General features: G+C 51.6%; 5 protein-coding genes across 5 annotated transcripts; 2 read left to right on the plus strand and 3 right to left on the minus strand.

Annotated features, from left to right (window-relative positions):
* Window positions 1-116: 116 nt before the first annotated feature.
* Window positions 117-1,863, minus strand: AFUA_1G03870 (TatD family hydrolase; the record flags this gene model as incomplete). The annotated part of the gene is made up of 1 exon (XM_745044.2): window positions 117-1,863. The coding sequence occupies one exon, from the start codon at window positions 1,861-1,863 to the stop codon at window positions 478-480; it is 1,386 nt and encodes a 461-aa protein (XP_750137.1). The 3' UTR covers window positions 117-477.
* Window positions 1,864-2,068: 205 nt separating this feature from the next.
* Window positions 2,069-3,292, plus strand: AFUA_1G03880 (uncharacterized protein; the record flags this gene model as incomplete). Its single annotated transcript, XM_745045.1, has 1 exon — window positions 2,069-3,292. The coding sequence occupies one exon, from the start codon at window positions 2,069-2,071 to the stop codon at window positions 3,290-3,292; it is 1,224 nt and encodes a 407-aa protein (XP_750138.1).
* A 283-nt stretch (window positions 3,293-3,575) lies between these two features.
* AFUA_1G03890 (putative alpha/beta hydrolase) lies at window positions 3,576-5,321 on the minus strand (the record flags this gene model as incomplete). The annotated part of the gene is made up of 2 exons (XM_745046.1): window positions 3,576-5,123; window positions 5,145-5,321. The coding sequence occupies 2 exons, from the start codon at window positions 5,319-5,321 to the stop codon at window positions 3,576-3,578; spliced, it is 1,725 nt and encodes a 574-aa protein (XP_750139.1).
* Window positions 5,322-6,067: 746 nt separating this feature from the next.
* Window positions 6,068-7,471, plus strand: AFUA_1G03910 (Spo7-like protein; the record flags this gene model as incomplete). The annotated part of the gene is made up of 1 exon (XM_745048.2): window positions 6,068-7,471. The coding sequence occupies one exon, from the start codon at window positions 6,068-6,070 to the stop codon at window positions 7,469-7,471; it is 1,404 nt and encodes a 467-aa protein (XP_750141.2).
* A 436-nt stretch (window positions 7,472-7,907) lies between these two features.
* On the minus strand, window positions 7,908-10,991 carry AFUA_1G03920 (MCM DNA helicase complex subunit MCM3; the record flags this gene model as incomplete). Its single annotated transcript, XM_745049.2, has 8 exons — window positions 7,908-7,944; window positions 8,011-10,079; window positions 10,147-10,410; window positions 10,469-10,574; window positions 10,633-10,679; window positions 10,731-10,782; window positions 10,842-10,872; window positions 10,919-10,991. The coding sequence occupies 8 exons, from the start codon at window positions 10,989-10,991 to the stop codon at window positions 7,908-7,910; spliced, it is 2,679 nt and encodes an 892-aa protein (XP_750142.2).
* Window positions 10,992-11,340: the final 349 nt, after the last annotated feature.

Below are 11,340 nucleotides of genomic sequence, written 5' to 3' on the forward strand. Positions count from 1 at the left end.
ATTAGCGATAAAGACCGATAATGGATGAAAGTGGGGAAAGTTGCGTCTGGGGAGGGTCACGTGGAGGTGCGGAGACGGCGCAGTCGGAGGAAATTTGATAATGGAAATGTGTGAGACCAGAATGGCATTGGACAGTGAGCTCAATGTGCGTTTTCGAGGTCGCAAAGAGGTCTTGCTGGTTGAAGACGGCGAGAGAAGGATACCATGAAGTACAGTAAAGCACTCTAGCAGCAGTTTTCCGACGGCAAAGTTGTTATCAGTTGGGGTCTGTGAGCGCTCTTAAGGAGCTGTCCAGATCTTCAAGCCAGGAGACTCGAAAGGTCGAATAGATTGATTCGCAGCTTGCTTCACACCCGTTGTCTTGAGCTTGAAGCAGGAATTCGTCTCCCTGTCAAAGATATGATCTTTTGAACAGAGACTCTGGCTTAAACAGACCTTGTACTCTCTAGGATTGCTGTAAATGTGTCTACAACGTAGCTACCCAAACACAAACCGTTTCCAGTTGTCTGCCAATCGTTGGACCCCCTCCTGCAAAGACCAGCCACGGAGCTCACATATCTGCCGAGCAACTTCCTCGAGCAAGTCGTCCATCTGCTGTCCAGCAGTGTGAAGGTCACTCTCAATAAGCACTCTGTCCTCCGGCAAAGCTTTGACAACTGCAATGACTTTCTGAGACGATGGCCCGCTGAAATTGATGACATTGGAAAAGGAGAAGTACACGTCTGAGGGATTTGAAGGGTTCAGAAATTGCTTCAATTGCTCCACAGGACCTGAATACGAATGCATACAGATCCGGGGTGGGTATGGGAGAGGTGAACCTTCGCGCTTTAGTGACTTTTGCACTTGCTCGTCTTCCGCGTCGCTCTCTGCGTGAGCCCCTTCAACGCTAAGACGTCTTCGTCTCTCCCGTCGCGATGGTACTCTGCGCTCATGGCCGGACCATAGCTCCTTGAAAACATCGAACACCGCTCCATGTGCTTGGACACTGTGTACTGAGACTGGTCGTCGAAGTTCTCCGGCGAGGCGAAGCTGGGCCTTCAGAATAGCCTTTTGGTGTTCCATATGCACCCTGTAAGGTGAGAGTTTCCGGCCTTCACGAGATCCGGGTGTTATATGCGCATTACGATTCTCAGCCTCCTGCTGGGTCCAGGCCTTTGGAAGTCTGAAAGCACGATCAAGGCCGACCTCGCCAACCAGAGCATTGGGAAAAGATAGTAGCCGTTCGCGTGTTTCGGAGATGAATTGCGAGAGAGGCTTGGGATCAGGTAGAGAAGAAACGAAGTCTTCATCTTCTGGAGCTGGTGTTAAGACTTTATGATAATGTGTCTTCTTGCTCTCCAGATCTGAGGCGCCCTGGGTTATATCTGATGATGACTTCTGATCGTCGATGATTTGGTGTGAAAACCATGGATGCCATCCGAAGGATGGCAGTACGCGATCCGTCTCGGCGTCCTGAACAGTCAATTTTGCATTGTTAAGGTCTTTAGCTATCTGAAATACGAGGTCCTGATCTTCCGCTCTTGTGGCCATGACTGTGAGCGTCGCTGCTTTCATCCCTGGAATATCAGATATTGACGACATGGCGTCCGTGGGGTGGCAATGGGCATCGTAGACACCAAGTTCCCAAGGAAAATCGGGGACCTTGTCATGATCATATTCAGGCATGTTCCTCCCGTCCCATATGTGTTGATCTCGTGGTAGTATGATAGAGATCGTTTTCGGCCCTTGAGGGTGACAACTGAATGCTGTGATGTAATAGTACCGAAAAGATACTGGAAATACCGATACCATAACAGTAATTACTGTTATGCCTGGGGCTTCAGTGACCAACATTGACCACTCGTGTATTAGCTGTATCAGCATCACATGCTTTTACTCCGCACTCTTCTGCTGTCAAGGAAGCTCTGATAACAACCCAGGCAGTACTTTTAAGCTCCATTGCCATCGTAGACTCTCATGATGTTGTAGCTTTTTCTCTCTGCAATATGATGGATTTACCCTTCTATCCCCGTCTAAGTCATTCACTATCTTTGACTCCCGTACTCAACCTTCTCTGCGTTTAGTCTTCATGTCAATCACGTGCTCCACCCTGTTGACAGTACCTTTTTTGGCACTGGTTTCGTTACCTCTGGTCTTCTCAGCATATATCACCATCTGTCTCTCCATACTGACTCTGTTTTTACGACTCTTGGTCCTTTACGTTGAGCTATGTTTTGCTATAGTCTCAAACTACTTTGTGGTTCCGACATCAAGCAAGTCTTCATTGCTGAGTTTTGCCTCTGAACCGACCACCCCGGCCGCCTCTCCCACGCCCAAGAGGAGGTCCATTGATCATGGCGTCACAGTAATATTGCCTCACACTAGCAGCCATCGCCAAATAGCGCCCTTTTCTCGTGTGCGTACTCGTCCGGCACCGGCTCGACGGCGAAATAGTTCGATTTCTTCAACCGGGCGCCCCGACGGCGACCACGCCCGGCCTGCCGGTAAGGAAGAGTTGCGCAGGAATGGGGTTACTACTCCTCCATCTGCTCTCTTGACTCTCCTCAGCGGAGACGAAGACCGGGACTTCGAAGGTGTGGGCGGCTGGCGCTGCCCACCATCCGCAAGGTCGCAGGGCCATGTTTCCAGATCCGCATCGTCCTCGTCAAAGGCCAGCTTAAGCGACGAGGCAGATGAGCGGGCCTGGCTCTCCATCAATGATCGCCTAGAGCTCCCCTCACAGCCCTTCCCTCTACGGAGCCACCCCGAAACAGCAGACATTCTACCCTGGAGACACAGCCAGGCCGCTTCTTGTAGCCCCGATGGCCGCAGGCAGCGCCATCACCACCGATCAGCAACCACGTCCCTGATCCCAAGTCAAACTCGCCGAGCTCCTACATCTCCGTCAGCATCTCGGTCAAACAGGTCAGCCGGCTCTGGGGCCCGCTCCCGAGGCCTCTCTCCGCGGCCACGGTCTCAGGACGCATCGTCTCTTTCAACATATTCTGATTTCTTCCATGCAATGGCCAGTGCGCCGCAGGCTCATTCTCAATTGCACCTATCCAATTCATCCGAGGTCCCGGGTGGTTACTTTGCTTTTCGCCCGGGCAATGGAGCGAATAGCAGCGGGAGTGCAGTCTCAACAGGCACCACCACGCCGGTCGAGGATCGATCCAGCACAACGTCCCGTAATATGGGAAGATTCATGGCCCATTATCCTGCGGGCGTGAGATATCGTAGACGAAGTGTATCGGGGGCCAATCTTGGATCGCAATTACCCAATGCTTCTTTGAGTATCGACCGACCCTTTTGACTGATTGATTGTTGATTCTAAAATTTCAACCAAAGCGTCTTGGGTAGCTTTGCATACTAGCGATTGGATTTCCAAACTGAATTGTGACGATCATGCATCTGCAACTGATGGGTTCTCGCGACTGACGCTACTTTTATTATGTCTTATGAACTATCCTCTAATCATACACTCCGTTTATCCAACCCATCTTGACGCAGAATTTGCCAAGTTTATCTACAAACAAGTAGATAATAATTACTGTAAGGGAAAAGGTATATCGCTCGTAAACAGTGCATCTCTTGCGTCACGTCCGACTCCGAGCCCTTTCCCTTTGGCTCACCTCTTCCATTTCCTCCAATACCACCTTGTTGAATTCCTCCCATCCATCAAGGTATATATGATGACCCGACCCCTTGATAATTACCACCTTAGCTGAGCCATTATCCGCCTCACGCTCTTCTGGTGAAGCATTCTGGAGCACCCGCCGTTTCTCCTCTTCGATCTTGGCCTTGGCTGCGAGGCCTCCCGCCGCATCCATCCAGTCGTGGTCTCCATACATGAAAACAATGGGTATACCGGTCTCGCGCTTACCTGGGGCTGAAGAAGCCTGAGTTGCCGAGTCAGAAGGCGGTTGCGAGGGAGAGGGGTCCGTGACGTTCGCAGGCTCCCCACTGGGGTTGGAAGGCGGAATGATCTGCCGTCCGACGTTCTGTATGCGCCGAATCAGAGGGCTACGCGCGAAAGCTCCCGGAGCTAGGATATATGCAAGAGCATACTCTCCACTACCGCGTTGACTAAAAATGGAATAGGAGTAGTCGTGTAGAGCTTTCGCTTCGTTGGCGGGTAAATGGGAGAATCGCCGAGAGGTCCAGCCAGATACGATGCGGGGCCCGAGAGGGCCCGCCCACCGGACCAGACTGAAGGGAGAGATGTTGGCTTCCCACAGGTAGGCAAACCATTTGGGAATGCTGCGGCGGGCCGGTCGGCTTTCCGGTGGTGCCGCTGCGTTACCGTAGCCTTTCAGCAGGACGTTGTTGTCGCCTTTCTGGGCAACTTCCGGTGGGACAGACAACGATGACTGTGCGATAGTTTGCTGATCCTGGGTGAACTCCTGGGCTAAGGTGGACTCGGATGGTTCGGGCATATCCGCAGAGACAGCATAAGGATCTTCGGGGATCCCCACCGGAGAGGCAAGGATCAGCTTGTTCAAACGGCCTGGGTATTTCAAGGCGTAAGCGACTCCCATATACCCTCCCATGCTGTGGCCAAGCAGCGTGAAGCGTTCGATCTTGCGCTTCACGCGCCATTCCTCCAATGCATCAACGAACCAATCTTCCGCCTCCTTGATAGCATCCTCTCGGTTCTTAGCCTTGATGCGGAACGGTGGTCGGGTGCTGCGGCCCATGCCCAACATGTCTAACGCGTGCAGCTGCCACCCTTTTAGCCGGCTCAGAGGTTCGAAATTCTTGTAGAAGAAGCCCAGCCCCGCACCATATCCGTGAAGCATGACTAAATGTTGGTCCACTTCCTCACCAACTCTCTCCACGGAGAACTCATTTAGAGCCCTGTCCTTACCGCTCAACTCAACCATGCTGGAGCGCCATCGTCTTGGTCCGTACGGATCGTCGGTGGAATGGGCTGATACTTCGCTTTGCTGGCTGAGATCGGCGGACTGCAGACTTTGAGCCACACCATCGCGTTGAGTGGTGGTCTTTCCAGTCTGCAGATGTGTAGGAGGTTCATGCTGGAGATAGGGTAAGAAAGAGAGGACTTTATGCTCTGCTGCCGCAGCTGGCAAACTAGCCCACTGGAACCAGATCTCAGTGACTTGTGCAATAACCTTGGTTATCATCTCCCGAGTTCAGGAACCTACCCATTGACTGAAGCCTTCTCTGTAGCCTAGTGGAAACCACGAGGAGCGCGCTGCAGCTGTGTTAGCCCCTCGGGCCGCATATGGCGTGCTCTCTTGCTGAGAGACATACGGACCATGGTGGGCTCGACCTCGATCATGAAGGTCGTCCTTAGACGAACTGAGTGATTCCGATGTCATTGAGGACGTACAGCGTAGGTGAATTGCGGGATGTGGCGAAGCAAGGAGACGGGGCGGTTCAAATGACGTCCAGGGTCGGGACACCTGGGAAGAAAGTGAAGGAAGTCGCACGGCAGACAGCTTGTCGCGATGTAGTCCAGAGTGACAGAGACGGTATCCCTGCCACTCTCACAAAGGAGACAAGAAGAATATTTTATAGGAAAGGGGCGCAGAGGTCATCAATCCGTCAGCAATGGAAATAAGAAGGCCAGGTGGGCGTTTTGCAGCGGTCAGAAACGAAGCCAAAGACCGCTTATCCCCGAAGCCCAACAGGCAGCCGAAATGATAACGAAATTGGTGGAATCAGGACCGTTTAGAGTTTCAACGACGCTAGAATTATTTTTAGGGTATCATAAGTCGTGGAAATGCGATGAGTTGAAACGAGATGAGATTGATTGAATTGGGGAAAAATTGTTGAATTTGTTACAGTAGATCGCTGAGGGACGTTGAGTGGAGACGATGATGACGATGATCCGGCTGATTTTCTTCTCTCTTTTTCGTGGAGCTGGTGATACTGGAGTTGATGAGCCGGAAACATTATTATCAACCTTATCGACTTACTTCTTTGGCTTCTTTGTCCAAACTCATGCAATGAAATCGCGTCTGGCCGCAAAGGCCGTGCAGCCCCTCTAGAAGTCTACAATATCCTTCTCTACTTGCAAAGGGGTCTTCTCCTGTTGATCCTTCTCCCCTCCCTCCACAGCGTCATGGCGGCACAAACCCGGAGCCTGGATCAGCTTGTCAAGGGTTCTCCAGCTCCTGGAAGTCTTCCAGAGTCCTTATCCAGACCTTCTGGTCAATTGAACACCCTTCAGCCGCCGTTTTCTCAAGATGCCTCGGATCCCTCCTCCCCACCCCGTTCATCGACCCCGGATCTGCTCTCGACGTTGCCCTCATCCCCTCCTCAAATCTACCTGAACCTCCTCATTCTCGAAAGTTCTCTGCGAGCCCAGTATCTGGCGCTGCGGGAACGCCGACGGCAGAATACCTTTTTCCTGCTCCTGCTAGCTGCTTGGATTGCTTACTTTGCTTACGCGCTCTTCCTTCGTCCGCGGGAAGATGGCAGCGGGGTGGGCGGCTCCATTTACTGGATGGTCGAAATGGGGGAAAAGGTCGCACTTCTAGGAGGAATCGTTACTGCGTTGTTAGTCTGGGGAACAGGACAGTGGGAACGGGGAGTGCGATGGCCACGGCGCTGGCTCGCCGTCGCCAACCGCGGCCTACGCACCATGAACACCAAGATCGTCATCATCCGGGGCCCCTGGTGGCAGGAACTGCTGTCCTACCTTTCCTTTCTCTTCCCATTCACCTTACCTTTCTTCCCTGCTCCAACCGGGAATTTCCACTACATCGAGCGCCCGTCGTCGGACAAGCGTGGTAGTCGGCAGCACTACCAGCAGTACTACAACAACGTCGACAGCGAATCGGGCCTTGTGGAGGAAGATCTCAGCCCCGGAGGTGATTACATCCGTCTCCTTCTTCTCCCCAAATCCTTCTCGCCCGAATTCCGCGAGAACTGGGATGATTACCGAACCGAGTTCTGGGAAAAGGAGAACGAGCGACGCGCTCAGCTGCGCCAGAAGTTGCGCCAGAAGGAGCGCCAACTCGCTCGACAAGAAGGTGGCTGGTTCTGGTGGCTAGGGCTCGGGTTGGGCTGGAAGGCCTCGCAACGCCGACGACTCGTCGCCGCAACCCTCAAGTCCAGCGACGGAGACAAACATCGTCATCACCACCATCATCTCTCTAGCATCTCCAAACACGCGCACGACCTCAAATCCCCCACGCGACGTGGCCCGCGTTCAGAGTCTCATTCCCGCACCCCATCCCGTAGTACGACGCCAGTGGACATCGATGATCGTCCGCCATCTCGCTCTTCAGCCAGCAGCCGTCCTCGCCGGGGAAGCACAACCCCATCTTCGACTGCCTCGGAACAGAGCATGCAGCTACGGAAAAAGAAGGGCACGAAATCACTTTCTCGCGGGCTGTCGCCTTTGACCCAAGCGCAGATCAGGGAGGGCATCTACAATACGTCGTCGCTCTCGTCCGACGATTCGTTCCTGGGCGAGAGTCGCGAGACCACACAGTCGCGCGAAGCTAGTCCCTCGGTGTAGTTTGGAAGCATCCCCATTTTCATCATATACCCTAATCAGAACCATCGCATGCATTGTATGGATTTCGTGTCGATGTATCTACGAACGGATTCTCACATTCTCGTCAATACATGGATTTGTTCTCCACCATGTCTGGTGTAAAGCGACTGCTCGATCTTCCAATGTACAAGCAGAAAATAGATCTAGAATCACGGAGCAATCTGCTCAACTTCAATTCAATAAGCATGAAACCTTATGCCAGGGGTTATGCATTGAGAGACGTTATTTTCAAAAACGGACAGACTACTGTGTCACTTGCATACAAAAAAGGTAGAAAAGAAAAAAAAACTCCGATACGCCATACAGAGTCTCCGGCGCGATTCAAGATATTGGACTGAAAACCCGTCAACCGTACCCGAAACACTAATCTACTACTAGTATGCAATGATCATTGGATCTAAATCCTGTAAACTGTCTCATCGTCTTCGAGGAACCTGTGTGTGCAAAAGAATGTTAGTCAGGCTTGACGATCAAGCTAAAACACTTGTCGGATGACTTACATCAACTCGTTTCTTTCGTTCATGGCTTTCAATGCCTCGATTGCCTCAGCGCGCTGGAAGACATGGCCTGCTCCGAGCGAGGGAGATTCCCGCACAGCGGTATTAACTGCTCCAATGAGCTCCTCGACATCGGCGGTGTCGCCGTGAGTGAAGAGCCGTGTGCCCATGAGCGGGCCTAGGGCCTGACGGAACATGGTCAAGCGCGCAGGTTGGATTGGCTGGGACGAAGAAGTAGAACTCATTGCGTTTTGTGACTGTGAATCATCGGTCTGAGACTGAATGAGCTGCGATGCCGGTTGCGAAGAAGCAACGGACATCCGAGATTGACTATCTGTCTGCGTCTGCGTGCGGCTTGTCTGGCTTGAACGTAGTCGCTGGCCTCGAGGGCTAGCAGAGTACAAACCGTCCCCGTCTTCCGACACGACGTCTCCGTCAGCATCCATCTCGTCCCCGTTTGTGGAACGCGTAGCTGCTGAACGTGTTCGCATTGTTCCAACTCGTCTGCTCGACCGTGGCGTGGCGGTTGTATTTGCAGGAGTATTATCATCCTCGGAGTCCGATTCGCTCGATTCAGAGTCTTCGTCGAACGTCGTGACCTTTCTCCTCTTGCGGCGTTCATCCTCAAGAACTTCCTTAAACATAGCAAAGCGCAGAATAGATTCGGCAACCTTCGCATCTCGCTCCTCGACTCGGTTCGATAAGCGAGCCTTTGCGTGTGCGGTAGACAAACGAATTAATGTCTCCAGCGTACGTGCAGTTATAGGAGACGTTCGACGCTGGTTGCCCGAGAGCTCGTCATTTCTCAAAGCCGAGTACGTCGCAACAATATGGTCGGCAGCACCCTTTGTCAAAACCGGCTTAATTCTCGATTTAGAGTATTGAATGTACTTCTTGATGAAGGGAATACTCAGAATTTCAATGCCCTTGCCCTTGCGGCTCGAGTTGGCCATTCCGGCATGGAGCATAACGTTGAACTTTTCGTACACCTCCGTCGGCTGGTTGGAGTCCTGGTTATCTTCAAGCCCAACGCCCAAGGTTTGATTGAGGTCTTCCCGAACCGGGGCACCTTCCTCGGTTCCAGGTTGACGGTAACGGTGCATGCGCAAGACGTGTTCCGAAACCATTCTATCTCTAGCATCTTCAATATCGTCCGTCACAACAAAAAGCAAATCGAAACGTGAGAGAAGTGAATCAGGAAGCGCGATGTTCTTGTGAGGGTCTTTATGAGGGTCATATTGTCCGTAGATAGGATTAGCGGCTGCCAATACACTGCAACGAGCGTTCAAGCTTGTGTGGATGCCAGCTTTGGCAATGGTGACCGTCTGCTGTTCCATTACCTCGTGAATAGCCACTCGATCCACATCACTCATCTTGTCGAACTCATCAATACAGACAACACCGCGGTCACCCAGGACCATCGCACCGGCCTCCAAACGACGCTCTCCAGTCTCCTTATCAGAGGTGACAGCGGCTGTCAGACCGACTCCCGAAGAGCCCCGACCTGTGGTTGCAATTGCGAGAGGCGCTGTATTCAAGACGAAACGAAGGAGTTGCGATTTGGCGGTTGAGGGATCACCGACCATGAGGATATTGATATCACCACGCAAATGTGTGCCGTTGTCGAGATTCTTCTCCATTCCACCCAAGAGCATCAGCAAGATCGCTTTTTTGATATAATCATGTCCGTATATGCTAGGTGCAAGGGAGTTTGCCAGCAATTCAAATACGTTCTTCTTCTTGGCCACTTTGTTGATGTTTCGAATGTCGGTGTCCGTGATAGTAGCTTGTGCAATGCCTCCACCAGACTTTGAAGATAGTTGAATGATATTGTTGGCCATGACGACCGTGCGAAAAGTCGAAGACCCAGAGCTGGCATTTCGATTTCCCAAAGAGCGGTAAATTCCTACCAGCTGAATCCGGTCTCCCGGTTTGGCACTGTCCACCAGATCATCGTCCAAGATCACGTCGACACTCCGAGGAAGCTGGCCTGCAGGCGCTCTCTCAGGCATTTCTTGGATAGAAATGGTTTGGTGATCCAGGTATGTCGAGTATCCGTACTCTGTGATCAACTAAAAAGACGAAAACAAAACTATCAGCGATACCGGTCCAGTACAGGCTCTTCCTTCGATCGCATACCGGATTCTTCTCGTCATCTTCTTGGGGATAGACATTCATGTTGGTTATTCCGGTCGTTGTCATTGTTTGATCTCTATACCGCCTCGCAACGAATCTATCTTTCCGCTCGTTGTAGTGCACACTTTGGATGATTTTGGGGCGAACCAGAGAGCATTTTGTGACAATACCCTCGAGTGAGATCATTCGGTTCAAGTGAGTAGATCCCAGAGTTCTCGGGTTACAAGAGAATTCTCCGAAAGCACCAACGTAGGCACAGTAGTAATTCTGAATTTCATCAGCAAAGACGCCGCATGATCAGAAATCTTCATCAGACTGTACATACCACATCGTCAGCTGTTTCCCTTGAAGGTCGGTTCGGCAATGTCTTGATGACCTCCTTCAAAGCCCTGTCGAAAGCCAAAGAGTAATCGAATGGAGAGGTAAGAAGGCTAGAGAAAGCATCAGCCCACAATAATCTTAGCAATACTGCAACCGTGCTGGACTCACCCGTCTGCCAATTCGCGGTTGTGAGCTCTGATCTCATCGATGCTGACCTGTGCGCCTATTAGTTTTCGTGCCAACCTTGTAAAACGTATATAGCATACTGTCAAGCGACGCAGTCCCCGGTTCAGCATCAACACAATATCGGCTCGGTAGCTGTTCGCTCGTCAGAATCATCATGTCTCAGCAAGGGAGGGTACTTGTGAACCACAGACCTCCGCGCGCGGGCATCGCCTGTTAGAACCTCTAAGTCAGATAATTACTTCACGAAGCCTGTATGTTGGAAACTTACTTGGATCAAGAAATTCGACTGCAGCTCTCACTCGATCTTGACCGGCCTCATCGCGGAGTTGAACCCCATCCATGACGAAGGAAACCCTCGACTTGCGTATTTATGTGACAAAGGTGATCAATTAAGTGTTCAAAGTCTTAAGGAACAGGGTTTAATTCGCCGGCCTTCAGTCCAGTCTCATAGAAGGACGATAATGGGGATGTTCAATTTGTACCTAGAATGGTTGTTAGCGGAGGGATCTTTCTTCACGAAACACGACACCCAAATCGGGTATAATTGGAACGCGTGCCTTCCAGTTTTGACGCGTCACGGAATGGTCGCTTAATGACTCAGCAAAGTATAATGTCACGTGTTAATTTTCGAGACGTTCTACTTCGCATGGTAGCCCAACATGATTACAGTCATTATCAGTCACCCATGTT

The sequence above is a fragment of the Aspergillus fumigatus genome, chromosome 1 (assembly GCF_000002655.1).
Source record: "Aspergillus fumigatus Af293 chromosome 1, whole genome shotgun sequence".
In the NCBI taxonomy this organism is placed as follows: Eukaryota; Fungi; Ascomycota; class Eurotiomycetes; order Eurotiales; family Aspergillaceae; genus Aspergillus; species Aspergillus fumigatus.